At 37.4% G+C, this 22,381-nt stretch overlaps 1 protein-coding gene across 1 annotated transcript in view; it reads right to left on the bottom strand.

Moving 5' to 3' along the window:
• Positions 1–22,381, bottom strand: part of PRKN (parkin RBR E3 ubiquitin protein ligase) — a 681,807-nt gene that overhangs the window by 359,271 nt on the left and 300,155 nt on the right. The window contains exon 5 of the mRNA XM_085216933.1: positions 10,249–10,332. Within this exon, the coding sequence (XP_085073059.1) occupies positions 10,249–10,332 (84 nt within the window). The remainder of the gene's footprint in view (positions 1–10,248; positions 10,333–22,381) is intronic.

The raw sequence follows: 22,381 nt of genomic DNA, 5'->3' as shown, positions 1-22,381 counted from the left end.
AGTACAAGTAACCTTTCTAGTTTTTTCCAGAATCATAATAGGACTTCCCTGAGCAGCACGCTGAAAAATAAACACATTTTTATCTGAAGTAGAAAACCTGAGTTTGAGTTATTCTTGAGCAAATGAAGCAAGCTTCTAGTTCAGCCCTGAGGAGAGTGGGTATATAGCTGTCACATTCTGATTGCAAAGAGCGAGAGGAACAACCAGATTTGCAAATCTCCTCACAGTTTCATTAAGGTGAAATGACACTCAAGGTCCATATGTAAGAGGAAAAAACATCAACTTTAATAGGATATTTCTATAAAACAGTTGTGTTTTATGTCTTGGCCCTCCAACAATTGTATCCAGCAAAGCCCTGTGGTTTTATAGGAAATTCAAGTCTCACATTATTTAACACTTCAAGAGAAAGACAGAAAAAGAGATCACCAGTCCTGGATGCAAGATCAGGCCTGTGAATGGTGGTGTTCTGTGTGGTATAGAATAAAGTAGAAAAATGAGAAAAGCCAGGCCCCCCATCACCTATTTATAGTAACCAAGAAAAGCAGAAAGCTGGAGGAATCATCCCCTATTTAAAGTTGCAGTTGGCTCCAATTCCAGGATTGGTTGGAACACTGGACACCAGTCAAATGAAAGGAACAAGCATTGTTCTGGTCTCTTCCAGAAGGGGCTGAGACATCAGTCAAATTAAGGAATGGGATACCCAGTTCCTTCATGTGGCTTAATTGTCTCTTGGGGATTGTCTGGGCTCAGATTAACAGTCATTTGGGACTCATGTCTGTGCGTAGGAATAGAGATGCTTCATGTTTTATCCTGCCTGTCATGCAAAATACTGAATTGGTGCGTAAGGCAGAAACTGAATTCCTGGACCCCAAAAATTCAGACACTACTTATGATGCTTGAGATTGCCATGTGCAAAACAAAAAAAAGAAGCACATCACAATTCACATGCACTTTCTCATTCTAAGGTCCTCTATGTATTGCTCAGACTGGCTTTTCCAGTGAATGTAATCCACAAAGCAGAGAAGCCACACCTGTCACCTCTCCTGTGCCCATGAGAGGCAGCAGAGCCCTTCTTTAGTAAAGCAGACCAAGTCCTTGTCCTCCACATGGTGGAGAAAACAAGCAATATTTACTGTCTTTGTATCAGAAGACAGTTCTCTATGGAAAGTAACTACTGGTAAGCAGATAGTCCCTCTAAACTATATGGGTTCAGATCCCCACCCCCTGTCCCACACCACCATTGCAACAGCTCTTCCTCAGTGAGAGGCCCTGAGCATCTCATCACTTAACAGCAATGAAAACACCAACGTGCTATTAAATATGTGTTGGCTGAAACCAGGACAGGAATGCAATCTGAGATGTCACTTGACTGAAGAGTGAACATTTTTTCCTGAGAAAAATCTTTTTCTTATAGTATAATAAACCCTATTTATTTTATTCTTATTTTAAGCCTCTCCCAGTTAGAGAAGCTTTGTAAACATGAAAGTGAGAACTGGGCCCTTGAACAGCATGTTCTGAGACTAGTTTAATATACTGAAAATGAACTCAGTATCTGACACGTGGCACTGTATAGTCTTTAAAGTAAAAAGAAAATGCATAGAATGATGGAAAACAGCTTTACTTTAAATGTAGCAGTGAATATTACGCTAGTGTATGTGGGGCTTTAAGGTTCTTCTAACCACTGCCACTTAGTTTTGATTTTAGGTTGTTGGTTGCATTCTTGTTATTAACATGGACTATTTCAGTATGGTTCATCTCTTGGTTCACATACTTTTTATATAATCTTTACATTTTCAAAGAATAATTGAGACTTCTACTGTTATTTTGAATATAGTTTAAAGTTTAATTAAGCTCTACAGGTCTGGTAGGTCAGATTTCCCTAAGCTAGAAAAAACAGTTTCTTACAGAATTCCACCACAGCAAAAACAGATTTACAAAGAATTAAGCCATTGCAGCAAATCCTTATTGACGGGTTAGTGATCCTGCAAGCAAGGCACAATTGTCTAGTGGTGTTTAAGATAAAGCCTCCAGAAATCAATCTGATTCAGTCACTATTGTTGTTTTTCCTTCAACTTCGCAACTGCAAATTTATAGGGGGCTGATATTTTTGTTCACAAACATATAGACACAATTACACCTTGTAAGGCATCCTAACAGTGGTGCTTAGTGAGCAGTTACTTCCTAGCAGTTATCATGCTGGCAGCGTTAGTGAGTGGCTTTTCTTTAAAGCAAAGGAAAACAAAAGCAACCAATACAACTTGAATACTCCTGTGTTGATTGTGATGTTGCAATGGCGAAGCAGCATCATAGTGAGACAGTGTTTTTCACATCAAAAGAACGAAACCTGATTTCCCTCATTTCCTGGCAGCAGTGTAAGCACATGTGGCTTCTCAGAACAAGCACTACCTGCAGTTACTTTGCTTCCACGCTTTCAAGTATCACAGCGGAGAAACCAAAATACCCAATTTCAAAATACCCCATACATTTACTGAGCTCCTCAAGAGCTACTATGATGTACAGTGAAGCTGATCAGCAGATATATTTCTCAGACACAAGATCTCACAAAGACTTGCAAGAACTGTTTTCTTGCATGGTACCATAGCCAGCAGATAATACATTCTTGACAAATTTAGGACATATTTTAAATCATTAACTGTGCTGAAGCAAAGGGAGTACTTGAACTCCAAGCATCCTTGCAGCAATCCAGTTGAAGTATTAAGTATTTCTTATATCATTATAAGAACTTCAGTAAGCTATTTTAATGTATTTATACAGTTAATTAATAAATATTCAAATTGACATCCCACTGGGGCAGCTGCTTAAAACACAGAACACTATTAACTACAGCAGATTGTGTATTTAAAGCTGGGTGTAAACTGTCAGTATCTTCCTGTGCTGAACCATTAAGGCAGAAAAACAGTCAGAAAGACATCTGTCATGACAATTTAAGCTTTCAGGTTTGAAACAAAAGAAATTCTGCTTACACACATCTTTTCTAAGCTAGGAATACACGCTGTATACTGCAAACAACCATATTTGACATGTTCTGTATAGATGGAACATTGAGAAATTAGGCATTTCTGACAGTAGTTATTCAAGAAGCATCCACACAGGTGTGAACCGTGAGACACAGTGATCATAATTCGTAGCAGTGTTCCCAGCATGAATTACCCCAGTGAGAAAAATCGTCAGATGATGCAGCTATGTTATTTCCACATAACTATGGATCCTATAAACAGCATGTGCTCATTTTCAATTTCATTCCGATTTGTAAAAATGAGCTTATTTCATAAGCTATATGGACAGAAGCAGAAGACAAATGAAAGAACATACAAACTGTTACTCAATCAGTTACAGGCATGGTCCCTTGGAGACAGCTAGACCAAATGAAAAGTAGATATTGTTAATCAAAACCTACTACATTCAAATTTTAGAATCTCAGACCAGAACACTGAGCGTGCAAACCATAGGTGGGAAACAGATTTCATGCCAAAGTAAGTTTCACAGCAGTTGTTAGATCTAACAGAGTGTATCACATAATACGCTAACTTGCAAAATGACAGTTATTAACCACTCGATCGCAGTGCTCGCTAGATGTGAATGAAGAGTGTGCTCCTCCATATTAAGTGCTGTCTGACATTTCTGAGGAGAGAGACTCCTAGATATCTGTACTGCACCCTAACAAAATCACTTTCATCCAGTTTACTCACAGAGGACTGGAAGAACAGGTCACATGCTTGAGTGGAAGTCCAAGGTTTCAGTCATCAGTAATGAATTCACAACCACTGCAGACAGTATGCCACTGTTCACGTCTTGTGCAGCAAGCAAAAAAATCATTGCGTGAGCATTACTGAATTACAAAAGACCATCCTTGAACACACCAGAAACGTTGTCATAGTGAGTGCAAAAATATGTATCAAGCATTCTGTATTTGAATTAAAATTTGGGTCTGTCTTCTGAAATAGAGTAAATGCAATGCTAAGATTTGAAATGGATTCTGCTGTACCTTCTTGAGTTTGCCAGTTTCAAATTAACAGCACTTAATTCATAGTTTCAATTGCTGTTTCTCTATTCATTTGGGCCCCTGAATGCTTGCAAGTTTTCTAAAACTGTAATAGATCAAACACTTGAACAGTAAAATCACCTCCATGTGATCTATAGAAATGACTTGTAGAGCAATGTACAACATAAATAGAATGACAATAGCACTATTCTCACAACTAGGCTCAGGATTGTGTTATGGCAATAAGATGTGCTAGTGGGAGTCACATATCCTCCCACATTCCTCTCAGGTATAAGAATATAATATACTGAATTTGGAGGGTGCTTCCCTATTATATTTAGCAAGCTGTAACTAAATCTCTCTGTGTGTGTACCAACCCTCTGCATAAACTGAACAATTTGAGCATGTATATAGATTTTTTGATGAGTACTTTGTCACATTTAACCTTTTAATCTCAGTCTACTAATATATCTAACTTCTTCAAGCCACCTGCTCTGGTAACATCTGGGTATTTGAGAAATGACCACATAGATCATACACCAGTCCATTTAACCCCATGTCTTGACTCTAATAGCAAGTTAGCAGTAGGTGTCTAGAATCTGTGCGTAAGTTTAAAAACAAAAACACTCACCAACAAAAAAAAAAAATATATAACAGCCTCCCAAACCCATCCCTCCCCCCCCAAACACACACACAGGACAAACCTAACATGGTATTTGGCTAGAGTATGCTCCAGCCTCCAGCAACTCTGTAACTTACAGCTCAGACTTCCTGTAACGGAAATGGTATCCTTGCATTTATTAGTAAGCAATGGATTTCTTGGCCATTAATTCCTCACTTTTTAAACACTCTTAACTCTCACAATGCATTGTGATTAGAGTTCCACAGTCTAACTGTGCAATAGTGGTTGTTCTGAACATTGGAACAACTGGAAGACAACATTACCAGGCCAAAGTACGGAACATTACAAACCTGGCACAGCAGTGCAATGTTATTGTTGTTAAGTCTTTATGACAGCTAATACAGAATGGATACAAAGTTGTTCCTCACTGCAAAGCATCATCAACATGCTTCTCAGACTTCCTAAAAGAGATAGAATCTCAGAAACTTTAAAGGTGAACTTTCACTTCTCTTTGGCTTGCTGATACCATCAATCTCTTTCAGAATAATCAAGGAAACTAGACGGACTGAGAGTGATACAGGATTTTGCTGCATCAAAACTATGATCTGCTCATATTCCTTAACGTGGCACTGGGACATTGACTACCTTGCAGAATATATAAGTATCTTACAAAAGATCATTTAAGTGCTCTTTCAGAAAATCTAAGAGCGTCACAAAAGAAAAGCTGAAAATGTGTTAATCAGAGCTATGAGTCTTACAAAAAACTTTTAATGATTCCTCTAACAGGACAGATCCTCAGCTCAACTGAAAATGCATCTCAAATGCTGAGGCACTGACGCTATCTGAAAAGTCTTGAAGAACTATCATTGAAGGAGCTGTGAAGTTGTGCTCAAAAGAACTGCTTACTTTGTAAATGCAATTTCAAAGCAAAACCTGGTAGTTGGGAATGATGCAAAGTAATTGTTCACAGAAGACAAAGTAAGACACCAGAAAAAAAAAAAAAAAGCTCTGAAAGCGTGATTAATGTCCATGTTTTCAAATCAGGCCTTCTGGAATTGAAAGACAGATGCAAAAAATAACGAGCAACAAAGGATTTCTTTTTTCTTTCGGAAGCAGTGTTAACCACTTAAGAAGAACATCAAAGGGCAGAGAATTTGTTTGAAGAAGGCATTGTAATCTTCAAAATATTTTATTTGATCTTTTACAAAACTGTAACGTTTCCTTGCATGTAAATAGAAGTGGTGATGACAATACAGGAGATGTAAACTTCCCAAAACCATCCAATGCAGAATATAACTGTACAAATTCCTCTGTGTTTTCCAAAATGTCTATGCAATTTCAGTTGACAAAAATGATCAGGAACTCTTATTACTGTGTTGGTGATACGAGAAAACTGAAGATTAGATCCAAGGACTCAGCTTGATTTGTTTTACATTTTTTATAGACTCAAAAATTATGGATTGGTCAAAAAATATATCTTAAAAAATACTTCATCAAAAAAGTAACCTGTGCAATATGTAACTAAATGATCTAAAGCACGTTTGGTATATTTGCTAATAGTGGGCCATAAAACATGTCCAAAATACAATGTGAAAATGCTGTATTTCTACACTGGAAAAGAGTGCATATTTTATTAAAACAAACAAACAAACCCTACAACAAGAACCAAAACAAAAACAACAAGGATAGATCTTAATAGTAAAAATCACCATAAACTTTCTCTCCAAGATAAATCAGTTTTTCTGTCTTAATACAGAACTTATTTTATAATTCATTTTTTTCTTTTTACTAATCATTGATTTTTCTGCTGTAAGAAGTGAAGTAACAGATTTTTTTCTTTTAATAAACAAAAACTGACTCCAGAATAAGGTTACTCTGAGAATATCTATGAAACAATGATCTAATTATAGTTTCCAAATATGAAACAGGAAAGTTAAGAAAAAAGACTTAAAATACTATGCAACTACAATGCAAAGAACTCAAAAACACAAAGTATACCTTCAAATACTAAAAAAGTCAAATGTCTTGTTTCTTCACCATTCACTTGTCCAAAATGAGTACTTTCACCTTTAATTGGTGTTAAGGACATTTGTTTAAAGACCTCAAACGCACACAAAAAAATACTGTAACTTAATTACAATACTTTTGTAGGTTACTCTGAAGTCTCTGCTATTTTCTTTGTTGTAACTTTTCCCCCTCCTTTTCATGCACACACTGCCTTACAGAACACACTGGTGGTGAAATAAAACAGAACAACCTTTAGAGATTGTTTTATCAAGACAATTTTACAAAAGCATATAAAGTCATAATCTAGGGCAGTATTATATGAGGCAAACTAGGTAATTATAGGCATGTAAGTTTGACATCAGCCCTAGATACATATGGCACTTGATAAACAAAGGAAGAATGTGTAATTAATGTCAACCAACAATGACTTATGGTAACTAGATACCATCGGAATAACCTGATATTTTTACATGATTACAAGTATAATGAAATAAATTATCTACACAGGTTTCTCTGTGGCATTTTATATAGAATTGACATTTTGATTAAGAGACTAACACACTAAAATTGATGTTAGATGGATTTAACTGATATGTTTCAAAATATTATTTCCCACACTGATTAATCAAATTGTACTTTCCAAACTGGTACTGCATTGATCATCACTTAGCCCTTTGATATACAAAATAGTTATTAATTTTCTGGAATAAAAAGTAATTGCTCACAATCTCTAAAGAAAGCAAAAAGTCTGGGGAAGAGAAAAATAATGAAATGAACAAGTTACTGAAGAACCCACACCAAAAGCTTGCTCAGTAGAGATAAAGACCACATAATATCCATTTTTAGAACAGGCAAAAATACAGTTGCAGCTTAACAAAGAAGAGCTATACATAAAGGAAGAAGAAACCAGAGCCATATTTACAGGACTCTGTACACGGTGGCAGTAATTAGAAAGGACTGAGGCTTTTGAAGAATAATTAGAGGAACAGAAGATGTACAGGAAACATTCTTGTTGAATCTTTTAATAAATTCACTGGTATCAACACAAACAAGCACACTGCATCACTTCCTTAGTTAGCACTGATGACATATTGTATGGGGCTGCTGAATCACAGCCTGAACCTCTGATTGATCACCTGAGGCAAGCAATGAGTCAGCCATGGGAGCACAGGTGAAGGCAAATCACCTGTGCTGCAGGAAGGGGTGGAGCCTGGCTGCACTTCTCCTAGACCCATTTAAGAGCTGACTGCCAGTGGGGAAGGATCTCTCTGGAGATCCGCTCCATTGGAGTTCATCTCGTGAGCTCAGAACAGGGTGAGTGACTTTCTCTCATTACTCCAATATAAATTATATTAGCCAAGCTCCTGGATATATATATATATATATACCATCTGTATATCCATTGACTATACACATATGAATGACATTATGTATCACTCTGTCTCAATGGAAGTGATCTTCCACACACTACAGAAGCCCCTTAGACTCATTCTTCTGCGCAGTATTTCCAGTATATATCAGTAAAGCTGAAATCCCCCATGAGAACAAGGACTGGTGATCATGCAGCCATATAACGCCTCATCTGTCTCTTCATTCTGGTTTAGGTGATTTATAAAATACTTCCACCAGGATGTCTGCCTTTCTGGTCCTTCCCCTGATCCTTACCCATAGAGATTTAACCTTAACATTCCCAGCCCCGAGCTTAACAACATCAAAACACTAACGTAGAAGCCATGCCACCATCCCTCTTTTCTAGACTATCCCTTCTGAAGAGCTTATAGCCATCTACTGCAGCACTCCAGTCATGGGAGCAATCCCAACTGTGTTTCCATGGCAACTAAGTCACAGTTTGCCCACTGCACCGTCACTTCTGGCTCCTACTGTTTGTGGCACATCATGTGTGTTGCATGCATTGGTGAAGATGCACTATACCTACGGCCCTTGTGTCACCCCCACTCTTGCCATCATTCCTCTGGGCTCAACTCCAGTGGACCTGGTTTTAACCACATCCATCTTCATAACTAGTTTAAAGCTCTCTCAATGAGCCCAGCCAGCCCTACCAACAAAGATGTAGCTCTTACTTAGCAACTTTACAAGATTATTATAGTTGGTACAGAACACCAGACCTCACCCACTCTGTACAGATGTTTCCCATGGGCATTACAAAGGCCATGGCCTTATTAATGCTCTAACCTTTCCCAAACACAGACTTTCTAGCACAAATTCCAGAAAGAAAAAAAAAGAACCCTTACACTAAATATTTTACTGGCAGCAACTCAGATGGTTTGCAACATTATGGATTTCACTCCCTTTAAAATTCTCCATAATCACATGCAGAAAATGTTGAAAGTGGACAAAATGTTTAGAAAGCTATGAGAATCTCAATAGCAACATTCAAAGCATATAATGCTGACACAAAATAGAAAAGAAACACAGTGCCCCTGCAGCCCAGCAGGCTGCATCAAAAGAAGCATGGCCAGTAGGGTGAGGGAGGTGACCCTGCCTCTCAGCTCAGAAAAAGGGCCCTAATGACATGTGAAACCAATACTTCAGCTTTTTGTGACACCAAAAGGTAGAATTATATTCCCATGTGATGGAAAAAATGGCTGTTCACCTACAAAACAAGATTTCACCATTTTCCAACGAGTTTCCTGATAACTCTCAGGTTCAGCAGAAGAATGAGCCCGGGGCTCAGATGATGTAACTTCTTCATAAGTGGTTTTTGCTAACAAATTTCAACTCTCACATATCAGTAAAACATTCATTTATTTACTGGTCTGAGAAAGGGAAGACAGAGAGAAGACTACACCAGAAACAGTGAGCGCCTCTAGAGAGATGTATCCATGATGTCCCAGTATGGAAAAGCTTCAAGGAACAGAATCCTTTCAAAAGTACAAAGTTGTGTGTTTGTATTTGAAAGCAGCATTCAGAAATAGCACATCAAGTGAAGTTTCTTCCTGAAAACAAAGTGCTTCTAAGAGCTCTTTAGTATTAAATACTGTTGAACCATATCTAAAAATCAAAAATATCCAAATATATGTATTTAAAGGGAAACTTTATTTCCCTTTTTCTATTTTAAGCATTTGAGATGCCTACACTCTTTCTTACTCAGGCTTTTCATTGATGTCACTCCAAGAAACAAACTGAATAAGCAAAGATGAAGATCTGGCAGAACAGGTAAAGTAACCAGCAGCGTGAAGAATCAGCTTCTGCTAAAACGTTTGAAAATCTCTAATATGAAAAATCTGATTTATAAGATGACACCAATTTGAACCTTTGAGAGCATTAACGTATTTCCAAAATAATGAAGTAAGCATCAGCGTAAATACTTTAAGAGCATTAAATTCTGCATTTAAAGTAGGCATACTTGAGTATTTAAGAGCTCCCCCAAAAGCAATAAACACATAAAACAACTTCCTCCTTCATCCCAAGCAGCAACTGATGAAGTTCATCTTCTTGCTAAAAACTGAAGATGTTATCCAATGCCACACCTCATCTAAAGCACACTCTACATACCAATTTACACGAACTTCCACAATTCTAATAAAGGTAGAATTACTACAAATTATTATTCTCATAAGTGCCAAAGTAGTTGGGGAAAATGTGACTATCTTACCGCTACGTTTCCACTGCACTTTGGGGACTGGCAAACACCTGTTATTCTGTTTGGAATCAGCACGTCATCCCAGCAAGATGGGCCCTTCAGAGAAAAACAAAACATAGGAGGGTTTTTATATACTTAACAAATAAACATATAAAAATTGGTTTCGTTGCCTCTTTCCCTGACTCCATTCCTTTTAAGATTTTTTTTTTTTTAGAGAGTTCTATTAATTTAATGTTGGAATAATACAATCAGATGACAATATTCGTGAGTAAAGTTCAGCCATTATCATACACAGCCCCTCCATTCTGCATTCAACACTGTGAGCAGGAGTCAAACAGGAGGCGTCTTCTCAGCTTAAAACTGTGAAAAAATCATTTAAAAGCTACAAAGGTTGGCCCATAGTTTACTGAAAGCAAAAAGGAGAAAAAGAAGGACACAAAGGTTGGATATGGAATGCACAGTTAGAAATACCAGAGCATAACAAAAAACACGTTAAGTAGCTTTTCTCTATTTTCCTGTTTAAGTAACTGTTCATCACTAAGTACACTAGAAAATAATAAAGAATTAAATATTACTATTAGCATCTGCAAAATATTATAGTTAACACGAAGATACATCAAATAGGAATGCATATACAAAGACATATATAAAAGCATTCATAAAAATACCACCATATAAGAGATTTCAAAAATTAACACTAACAGCATTTATTTTAATATTAAATCTCACATCAGTTAACATTTAATCTGTAGACAATAAAAATTGGCCAGGCAAGTAGATATGGAGCATAAATATACCTTCATATATGGAAAAGAGCAACTAATAAAATATCAATAAAATATTTAATACTCTTAAATCTCAAGAGCATTTGGGACCAAAATGCCATGCAGTATTCAAAATCTACTTATGTCCTCGAGTGGCAAACGGAAAGATGAAGTTTCTGAATGCATTCTTTATTTCTTTCCTAAAAATTACTAAACTGTGATTGACTTTGCTGATCTGTACTAAGCACTCAGGTAGCAGTTAGACAGAATTATCTGTCATACCTCCTAGATATCGCTCCTGAATTTTAAGTTCTCAAAATCTACGATGTATATATACAATCTGTGTTTATTTTAGCAGTGCATATCACTTAATATTAACAAGCATTTAATACTTTCTGCTACTTTACTAATTGAGTATCCTAAGATCTTCATTTTGCATTTCTTCAATCAGTCATCATTTTGTATTCTACTGAAGTATTTATCATGGAAAAGCTTCATCACTGTTCTATATGATTCATGGTGTGGTTTGCATGAAAAGGTGTATTTGTTTGTATTGAGGAACGCCATTGTTCATCTAACTTCCCCTATGAAGACTGGTCACTTAAGCTCTCCTTTCTTTCCATTCAGTAAATTGCCTGTCCATGCAAAAGTCTCATATGACAGTTTAGTCTCCTTAAAGCCATAATTAGAAAATTATATCAATATCTTTTGGAAATCCAAGTACCTTATAATAACTGTAATGTCTCATTCACACAGTTGTTCTTTTCCAGAGAACTCTTAAGAGGAATGCTGTAGAGTCATGACCACACCTTAAAAAAAGGCCCAAGTTATCCTTGATACCACTCACTTACGTATTCACAGATTCTCCACGTTAGAATATTTTCTTCTACATCATTCAATCCAGGTTTCAGACTTACTAGTTCCGACTTCCTGGATTTGTCCTGAAACTTTTCTCCATTCTTTTAAGCATCAGCTACATCATGCACTTACTCATCTTACGACACCAGAAGGATTTTGTGAAAGAGATTTTAAACTCCGTTCCAAGTTTTGCTATTTCATATTGAATCTTTTGGAACTCTTGAGCACTGTTTAACTCTATGTTTGTTCCTTCCATTAGCCCCAGTAACTGTCCTTCCAACAACAGTTCCTGTGCCAAACCCACAGAGGGCTTTCTAATGGACACTTTCTCCATTCCTCCATGTATGTGCCATGTATATTTTCATTCTCTTGTATATTCCCATAAATAGATGAACAAACTAAATCTGCTTTTTGTTATACATTAAAAGAACTTGACAGTTTTTCTGCTGTTTGCAAGTTAAAACCTTTTTATTTACTTGCATAACTGCACTAAAATATTTAAGTCACCTGAACCACTTTTTTTAATCCAATTATTTCTAATACTTTCTGAGAAAAAGCCCCTTGATTGTAATAGCCTTCCTTCCTTTTTCTTTTTCTCTCCCCACAGTTTAGTCCTTGTAGCTTCCATTCAGTCCTCCTTAAATTTCTGTTCAACTAATTTTTGAATCTATTATAATTTCCACATCTCCTGGAAAATTTAACTCTTTTCAGCTGACTTTTTCTAAAGAAGTACCCTTAATTATCTGCCACTTCTCTTTTTTGAAATTAAGCACGATATACATGGCTTTCTCATACAGCTGGATGATGCTAAACATAAATATATCATAATCACTGTTAAAGGACACATGGTCTTAATACTACAAATGAAGTATGCTACATGATCTTCCCTTGTAGGTTATTTCAACTGCTTTTCCGTAAGACACTCTGACAGCACCTAAAAGCTTAATGTTTGGATCACAGTCTGACTCGATGCTTACCTAGTTTACATTGAAGCAATTTAAATATTCCATTATTATTTTTTTCATACACTTCTAAGCTTTTGGTTTAGTGAGCATGTTAGACACACTATCATCATCTGGTCAAGTGGCTGCTAATGGGTGTCTTATATTTTTCAAGGACATATTGTATTCCATAAAGATGCTGTGCTACTTGCGGACTTGTCAAACACAAGCCAGACTAACAAGGTAATTCCTTAAAATCTACCTTTATTCTTTCATAGTCCCATTTGTTTGCTTGCATTTATTAATTCCTCTAAACTGGAAAAATATGATTCAAGTATTTTTATTTCATATCTTTGGATAATCCTCATGTAATTTACGTTCTGGAGGGGTGCGTGAAAGAATGGCAAGTAGTAAAAAGAAACAGTGCTTTACAATTTATTTATTTATTTATTTTAAACAAACATCCTAACACCCACAATTTTTCTAGTCCTCTTAATAGTATCAACAGTAAACCTTCCTGTTACATCATTCCTTATTAATCATCAATTCTGCTTTTGCCTGCATGATATTAAGACTTCCAAAGTCAGCAGTGCTATGCCAGTACACACACCAGACTCCCACAATTGCTACACAGTAAGGTTATTTAAGAGTTTCATGAGCAAAAGCAGTTCTGCAAATTTTACTGGCTATGGCTCTGATTATGCTGATTCCATAAGTAAAAAATATTTCAAGCCAAATTTTTTACACTTTTTAGTCCTTTAACTTCACTAGAATTACTGCAATAGAAAGGTTCCCAAGTATTCAATAGTTTGCAGGACCAGGCCAATAATCAGAAAAAACCCCTAAGAAGCGATTATGCCACAGACTCCTAGTATTTGCAAGTGCAGCAGCTGATTTGCAAAATACAATCAAGAAAATATCATTAAATAAACCAGAACAGGATTCACATAATATTCACTCTTGTTAGACTTCAATAACTACAACTAGCATGAGATCAACTCCAAATATGTTTAATATGGCTATATCTTTTTATTTACTATATATATATATATATATATATATAATATATATATATATATATATATATAAACAATAATATTACTCAAGTTTCTTGGTTACCTTCCTGAGGTCTCATCTACAAGGGAAAGCTAGGGCACTACACTGCATGGCATGAACTTAGTCCTCTCACATGCTTCAATCATTTCCTTTAGACATTTTTCATTCACATGAGTAGTTTTCACATAAACCAGCTCTTTGAAATGAAAACGTGTCCTCTTTCACTTAAGGCACATTAAAAGCATATGCACAGTGAACTAGTATCATAGTACCACACGATCAGCAACTGTTCAGCTGTTCATTCACTGTAGCTTACAACTTCCTAGTTTGTTTCAGAAAGTAAGAGGTCAATATCCACTTCTTTTCATTAAGTGCAGCAAAAAGCATACAACCTAAAAGAAAGTCAGATTCAGATGGTATTTAACTCTTCTGAAAAAATTACCCAGACTTAGCCTTAACACAACAGTATTTCATCTTCGCTCAAACAAGAGGTCAAGTTCTTGAGGGATAAGTTGATCCAACAGCAAAAGTCCAAAAGGCGCACACAAAATATCTTGGTTTTGTATCTCATTGCGAGAAGTATGAAGAACAACAACAAATATATATGTATCTCAAAAGAAATTATATACGTATACACGCACGCACACACACACACACACACACACACACACACCACCACGACCTCCATCCATGCTTTACTTTCCACATTTGTAATAACAGCAATTCTCCTTTCCCAGATATGTGCTTGGCACTCTTGATGACCATATTTTATTACTAGTGAGAATGCAATGTATTTAAAAGATTAAGTGTGTTTGAGAATTTTTATTTCCCACATTCAGAAACCAGAAAAAAGACATATGTCCTTGAAAAACACGGAACTATGAGTGCTAATGTTTCTTCAATGACAGCACTACTAAGCTTCATTGCTATAATTGAGCCAAAATAAAATTAGGAATTTTGGTGAGATAAGCACTTTGAAATGTAATTTTTTTTGTTGCTCTTTCTCAAGTCTTAGAGAAGTCTGTCAAACTGCAGGCCAGTCAATCACTTATGTTGTTACAATTCTGCATGCTCTAGTGCATGTAATTATTAGTTTACATTAATCAAGAACATGCTGTGAGAAGGACAAAGCCTTCTGATTGCAAGATTAAACTGACTGCCCTTCTTGAGCATAATCACAGAGAAAAGCTATGCAAGAATATACCAGAACAGACATTTTAAGGTGTACAAAATTAGAAATAAACAAGATAAAAAAAAAAAAAAAAAAAGATAAAGCTCAGAAACAGAGGTCAGCAGTGGAATCTAGTGATTCAAAGACTTTGAATCATTTAAAAGACTGAAAACTATCCACGTACTTAATGCTTTGTGTTTTTCCTGCTTTATATTCTCCCATAGTGAACAGTATGCAGCAGAATATCATTAAAACACATCTTTGTACCTGCTAATACCTACATGAGAGGTATAAATCATGAAAATGTTGAGCAAACGACCCAACCAAAGAACAAGTATTAGTGCAAAAAGATTTTTAAAGCAACGTAAGAAATAATTCTATGTATTTGAGAGGGTTTAAAGTCAGCATAGCCACTGAAGAAGGGCTAAAACTAATGGAAGCCATGCAAGCACATCTGCAAAATACTGGCGATAACCTGTCTAACTGACAGTATATGAGGAGTTAACACTTGCATGGTGCCCCCTCTCAGCTTCCATTAGCAGCTTGAGGAAATGAGAAGATTCCTCAAAATGCAAGGATTACTTGAAAAAACAAACAACAAAAAACAACCAATGCTTTTGTCATTCCACAGTCATAACTTGGCATAGATATCCCTACTGTTAACTGCTTTCAGTTCCAGTAGGAGGGGAAATTCTGGCCCCTCAGACATGGCAACTGAGAACCATCCTGCATTATTATTGGTTTTGGTCATTAGAACAGTAAAGCACATGCATAGCTTTATTCATATGAAAAAATAATAATAAAGTACAGTTAATCACATTTCAAGCATCCAGAAGATTGAATCTACTAGTTTGATTTATACTGTCATCTTAATGCTGAAATTTTCCTTGCAGAGTGCTCAACTTAGCAAATTGACAGTTTTATGTCAATAATCGTAAGTCATTGGAAATGAAGTAGCTGACAATTTGCTGAGCCACATGAAGTTGTGTAATTAGGAAGACTCCCTGTATGCTAGTCATTTCAAATCAAAGATCAGAGAATAAAATACCTATGTGAAAATGCAGGTAACTGCAGTGAAATAATTTATATCATTATTTTATAGATCATTAATTTCCCTTTCTAATTGTAGGTATCATTGCTTGAAAAAAAGCCCATTAAGAATTTTTTTTTTTTTTTAAGTTCTGTTTTTTATTGTTCCATAGTTTGTTCTAGGACATGAACTGTAAGCGTAATCTCCCTGATTTCAACTAAATAACAAGGCTTCATAGAAAGACATTGAGATAAAGGTCTCCAGAATCATTTCTATATCAGAAGTATTTTAAAGTAGGCACGCTGTTGCCAGTTTCTGCGTAATATGGGCATAAAACTGATTGTTAAAACTACAAAAGAAATGTCCAAAAGAACCCCTTCCCACCAAAATGGGGAGAAAATAATACAAAATCAAGTGCAACTGCACCTGAGAAATTGAACTAAAAGATTAAGTATGGTTGTTATCTGACAGGCATATAGAGAATCTAGGAAGAAAAGGAGATACAAGTTTATGAAAGAAGAAATGGATACAGATTCTCCTAAACAAATCAAAATAACACTATTTAAGTACGACAAACTACTGACTCCTAGTCTACAAAGCCAAAATATATGATTCTTCCTTTGTCTAGATGGCATTACATGCTCGATCAAGATTGAAAGAAGAAAACAGAGCAGAGGAAAATTCTTGTAGATATATAACATCTTTAGATAGCTATTATTGCGGTTGACATTTTAACAATTAAATAAAATAAAATTTAAATAAAATTTTTGTAATGATACAACACCAGCAGACTCTCCTGAGGCTCATATATGCAGGAGCTAAATAAAATTTCACAGATATCAGACCCTCAGACTTTGGTTGCTGTCACTGCCATACTGACTTCTCAATAGTGTTCTTAGAGGCTAAATCAGTACAAGCCAAAGGAGCTTACCGTTATGAGAAGTCAAAGCTTCAAAGATGCTTCTTCTGGACCATACTGAGCTGACCTTGTCTGAGCTGGAGAGGCAATCCACCTGTTGTTCATGCTACAACTCTTTATATTAAAAATGTTAATTGGAGAACTGGAGAATGGTTTTGGCTGAAATGAGAAAGTGCAAAGACTATTTCTGGAGCCTATCTAAAATGCTATTCATGTTCCCTTCCTTTCCCCCTAAAAGTCATACTTACAAAGGTGTAAATGAACTAAATATGAATTAAAACTTTGTTCATACCTCATCTGCCTCAAAAATGGCAGCTGCCTTCAGTACATGGATGTCACCCATCAAACTCTCCCGGCTGGGACTGAAAGGCGTTTGACATCAGGCACTGCCCAGGCCTGGCTGCAGAAGGCAGACTCTCTGACACAAAGAAGGTATTCAGTAATTATTTTCTCTGTATCTTCTGTCATCAGGGCACGCACCTCACTCATTAGTGGGCCTGCATTGCCTCTATTGTTCATTTTATCTGCTGTGTATTTGAAGAAGCCCCCTCTGTTGCCCTTGACCCCTCGTGCAAGGTTTAATTCTAAGGATGCCTTAGCTTTCCTACTTGTTTCCCTACATCCTCTGACGATAGCTTTATATTCCTCCCAGGTGGCTGGCTCCTCCTTCCTTAATCTGTAGACTTTCCTCTTCCACATAAGCTTACTCAGCAGTTCTCTGTTTAATCATGTAGGTCTCTTGGCTCCCTTTCTCAACTTCCTACCTCCCGGGATGATCTGGTCTTGAGCTTGGAAAAAGCAGTTCTTGAATGCTAACCAACTATCTTGGCCCCTTTTCTTTCAAGTACCCTGTCCCATGGGATTTCCTCTAGCAATTGCTTGAAAAGGCCAAAGTTGGCGCTACCAAAGTCCAGGGATGTGACTCTGCTTTGCATCCTGTTCCAGCCATATGAGATCCTGAATTCCACCACCTCATGGTTACTGCAATCAAGGCTGTCCCTCTGGCACACCATGGAGTTATTCCACCAGTCAATCTCCTGCTCACATGCCCTGTTGCTCCTTAGCCTCTCCTCCTCCTCGAGCTCAGCCACCATGATGAGCAGACCTTCCACATGAGAACAGACAGTCTCCCTGCTGCCCTCCCCTGGCATCAACAAGCCCAGGTACCCACTGCAGCCAGAGGCCTGAACAGACAATCTCCGGACAAGCCCTCTGTCTGGGTTGGCAATCTTTTTATCAAGGTCGTCATCTATTGGAGACCATGGTAGGTTTATTTTCTTGCAGACTGCCAATAGGTGAGCTGGTCTCCTGAGCAAGTTGGTACAGAGCTGAGTCAGTTCTGAGTGGCTGACCTCAACGACCTTTTGTTTACTCTGTGCGGTCTGTGGGCAGAATCATAAAATAGCTCAGGTTGGAAAAGACCCTGAAGATCATCAAATCTAACCACAATCTAATCATACTATCCTAAGTCTAACAACCCTCCGCTATGGTCCCTGAGCACCATATCCAAACAGTTTTTAAACACATCCAAGGATGGTGGCTCAACCACCTCCCTGGGGAGCCTATTCCAATACTTAATCATCCTTCCTTAAAAAAGTTTTTCTTGATATCCAACCTAAACTTACCCTGGTGCAACTTGAGGCCATTTCCCTCGTCCTGTCACCTGTCAGCAGTGAGAAGACACCAACTATAAGAGATTATTCATTCATTCCACTGCCTCAAAGCTTGCTGATGAACAAGTCCAAGCATGTCCTGGCCAAGGGTTGAGATGGACAAGTCCTGGGCAAGGGTTGTGAAATCCTTTGTCTGAGGGACATAGATGGACAAGGCCAGGGGCAGTGAGAGAGAGATAAGCCACAGATTAATGGCTGGGAAGTAGTCTTTTGTGTGGGCTTATCTCAAAGAAGATGGCCATCTCAGAGGGTAGTGCACATGACTCTTACCCAAGCACCCAGGAATGCCATGCTAGCAGAAGAAGAAAGATAAAAAGGGGAGCTGCAATCATGAAGTTAAGGTTTCAGACATGAGAAGCCTCACATCCTGCCTCTCTCCCCCCTGGACTTGCTCTGTGCTCTACCTGCCTGCTGCCTAAGGCCAGCCATGCTGCTGCTGCTCTCCCCCGAAAGGTTTCTGACAACAGATTCCTCATGAAGAAGAAGAGGTGTCTGCCATCAGAAGCCTCACGAGCTGATGTCTGCATGCTGACAAACTCTCCTGGGCCTGCTACCTGATTCCTGCTGCTTCCTCCCAGACTTACTCTGCGACTTTTTCCTGAACCTACTCTGTCGCTTGCCTACTCTTGCTGCCTAAGACAAGCCACACTGCTGCTGCTCTCCTCCTGCGGACCATCGGAACAGCGTTCAACGGGACCACTGCTGGATCCTGGTGGTGACTATCCCCACTTCATGCAATTCTTGCTTCTTTCCTATCTTTTCTATTATCCGCCTTCTCTTCCCCATCACTCTAATTGGTAATAGCGTCTGTCCTCCCCTTCCCTATCTCCCTGATTAGGATTTGTAATAAACTGGGGTCAGACCAACATTTGAGCTGTTGTTTCTTAATCTCATGCTGGGTATATACATATCAAAGAACCTCCTCTCCCTCCTATAAATTGGAGCGAGACACTAACCCTGTTCTCGCTGTAAGCTTTCAGATATTAGAAGAGAGTAATAATGTCTCCCCTTAGCCTCCTTTTCCCCACTAAACAGCCCCAGTTCCTTTCAGCCACTTAGAAGTGGACTTCTAAAAAGTTGCTTCCACCTTCACTGACACTGCTTATAACCTGGAAGCCTAATTGAGGTCAAAGGTGGGCAGTGCCATCTCAGCCCATGCTACCTCAGCAACCTGCCCACAAGTTGCCAGCTGAAGCACTTCAGCTGGCTTCAAATAGCCCCAAGGAGCCACAGAGCTCTGAGAGAGTGTCAGCCATTGGTGGTGAGGCATATGTGGGATCTCGTAGTCTCAAGTCTTTCTGCCTCTTCAAAACTGGGTGGTTAGGGTTGAAACCCATTAATATATTCACTGAAAAATCTGATCATATGTCTTCACCAGACCTTTATAAGCCTTCTCTTAGCAGAGAGAAATAGTCATCACTTCACAGTCACACCTTACTCATGTCACTGCTTTTTGGCAGTATGTACATTTGTGAACTGCTTTCAAGGATGAAGTTCAGAAGTAAAATTTCATCAAAAATTTGACAAACATCCTGAGAGCTCACTAAAGAACTGCAACCTCTGCCACTGAAAAAGACACTTTAATTTCACAAAAACAGGGACAAATATCCCACTGGTTTCATGGTTTTCTGCCTTTTTTTTTTTAATAGAAACTCTAAAGATTAAAATACATAATTATTTATATATTAACTATACATATTTTAAGAGGGCTGCTCTGAAAGTAATGCCTGCTATTTGATCCACAATGTCAGAAGCAGATGTTGGTGGTATGGCAGTAGAACCTGAAGCTTCCCACTAATATTGTTACAGTGCAACACAGCAGCAGAGGGCAGTCTGACAAAATGGCATCTGACAGAGAAGCGCCTACGAAGCAAAGGGGTGTCAATGAATTCCTCCATGCATAGAAAATGGCACCTGCTGACACTGATCAATGCTTGCTGAATGTACATGGAGATCAAGCAGTGGATGTGAGCACAGTGAGGCAGTGGGCAGTGTGTTTCAGCAGTGGTGACAGCGAATTACCTGCATTGGTGCAAATGTTTACGAGTCTGGCATGCAGACTATATTTCATCACTGGCAATAAAACATAGCTGATGGTGGTGACAGTGCTAAAAATATAGACCTTTGTAGCTGAGAACCTGCTCTATTAAACGCTGTCACTGTACTCTTTGTCTCACTTGCAGTTTCCATGGAAATAATAGATATCACTTTTGGTGCAACCTACATAAATATGCAGCCAGCAGTTCCTCTTCATTCAGTCCAAAAGGCTGGACACTCATGCATTAGCGACTCTAGAAGATATTTGAGATTCAGTATGAATTTTGAAAGTCAGTATGAAAAAGCATTGGTGATTCTGTAAACCACAATAAAAGAGTATTTCAGAACAGGGTAGACAGAAGATGTATTTTTTTAGTCAGAGTTTTTCATTTTTGACTTCTGTATCAAATGACACAATTTCATCTCACAAATTTATCTATCACTCTACAGAAATATTTAAATAACTTCATATGTTTTAGTTAGGATTATCTGGACAGCACTGCAATCCAAAGATCCATAACCTCTGCCCACATAGGAAATACATAAACTAGTACAAAAAAATACAAGGAAAAAAAAAATACCCAGTAATAAGTCTTAAGTAAGTCCATACAAAAACCAAGAGATACAATTATAATTTTCCTACTGCTACTAGTTAGAAGTTTGCAACACAAATTAACTTGATCTATAGTTAAACAAAAGGAATAAAATCATAGAGATCAATAAAAAAAACAAGATTAATTAATACACTGCAATATTAATTTGATTCAAATTTGATAATTGCACATCATATCATTTTAGTTCAAATATTTTTCCTCAAGAAGGAATTTAAAGCCTCTTAGCAAAGAGCTAAGCTAGAGCATTTTCACTATAGACAACATCCAGCGGGGTCCTTAGCTCATCCGTTCACTTTTAAAGTACTCATTCCATGTGGGAGTGCCAATGCACTAAGAATGCCAGAAAATTTCATGAAAAGAAAAAGACAGAAAAATGCTAATGAATTCTAAGAATAAATTTCTCAATTAATCAACACAAGTCTAACACAGAGAGGCCACAAGCAAGAGACAACTTCCTTAAGGTGCTCAAACAAATTTTTCAGTTGCTATAGTTATATGAAACTGTAAAATCAAGATTACACACTACAGTACCTCTAGAAAATAGATTGCTATACAGCCTATTTTTGATTCTACACATCATCAGAAACTCTGAAAGACACAACCTTACCAATTTCAACAACAGTATTTCTAACTCCTTGCACACACTTTGGATGATAGGTTATCAACACTTGTTATCAATAAGTGTGTTGATAAAGATGATAGGTTATCAACATTTAAAAAAAATAAAAAAAAATCAAAATACAGATTATGTTAAAGCCTGGCATTGCCCCTTTGCTATGTTTTTTTCTTGATGATAAAGTTGTAAACTTCACTTACCCACTAAGCTATTTATAAGCAAATATATCTTTCATTGTTCAGAAACACAGAAAACCCGGTATCTGGTGAATTACTCAGTTTCATTCAGGATTCATTTATGGTTACACTGCAAAAATGTTACTGTTCAATAATAATGATAAAAAAGCATGATCCTAACACACAGAAAATAATATGCTTATTTAAGCACTTTGCTTGTGCACTTAACTTGTGTTGAAGAATTAAAGTAAAAACTTCATTGCAGATTCCACTTTTAAGACATAAACCTC

This window comes from Meleagris gallopavo, chromosome 2 (assembly GCF_905368555.1).
Source record: "Meleagris gallopavo chromosome 2, MGAL_WU_HG_1.1, whole genome shotgun sequence".
Taxonomy (NCBI): domain Eukaryota; kingdom Metazoa; phylum Chordata; class Aves; order Galliformes; family Phasianidae; genus Meleagris; species Meleagris gallopavo.
This window is presented reverse-complemented; position numbering and strand designations above follow the sequence as displayed.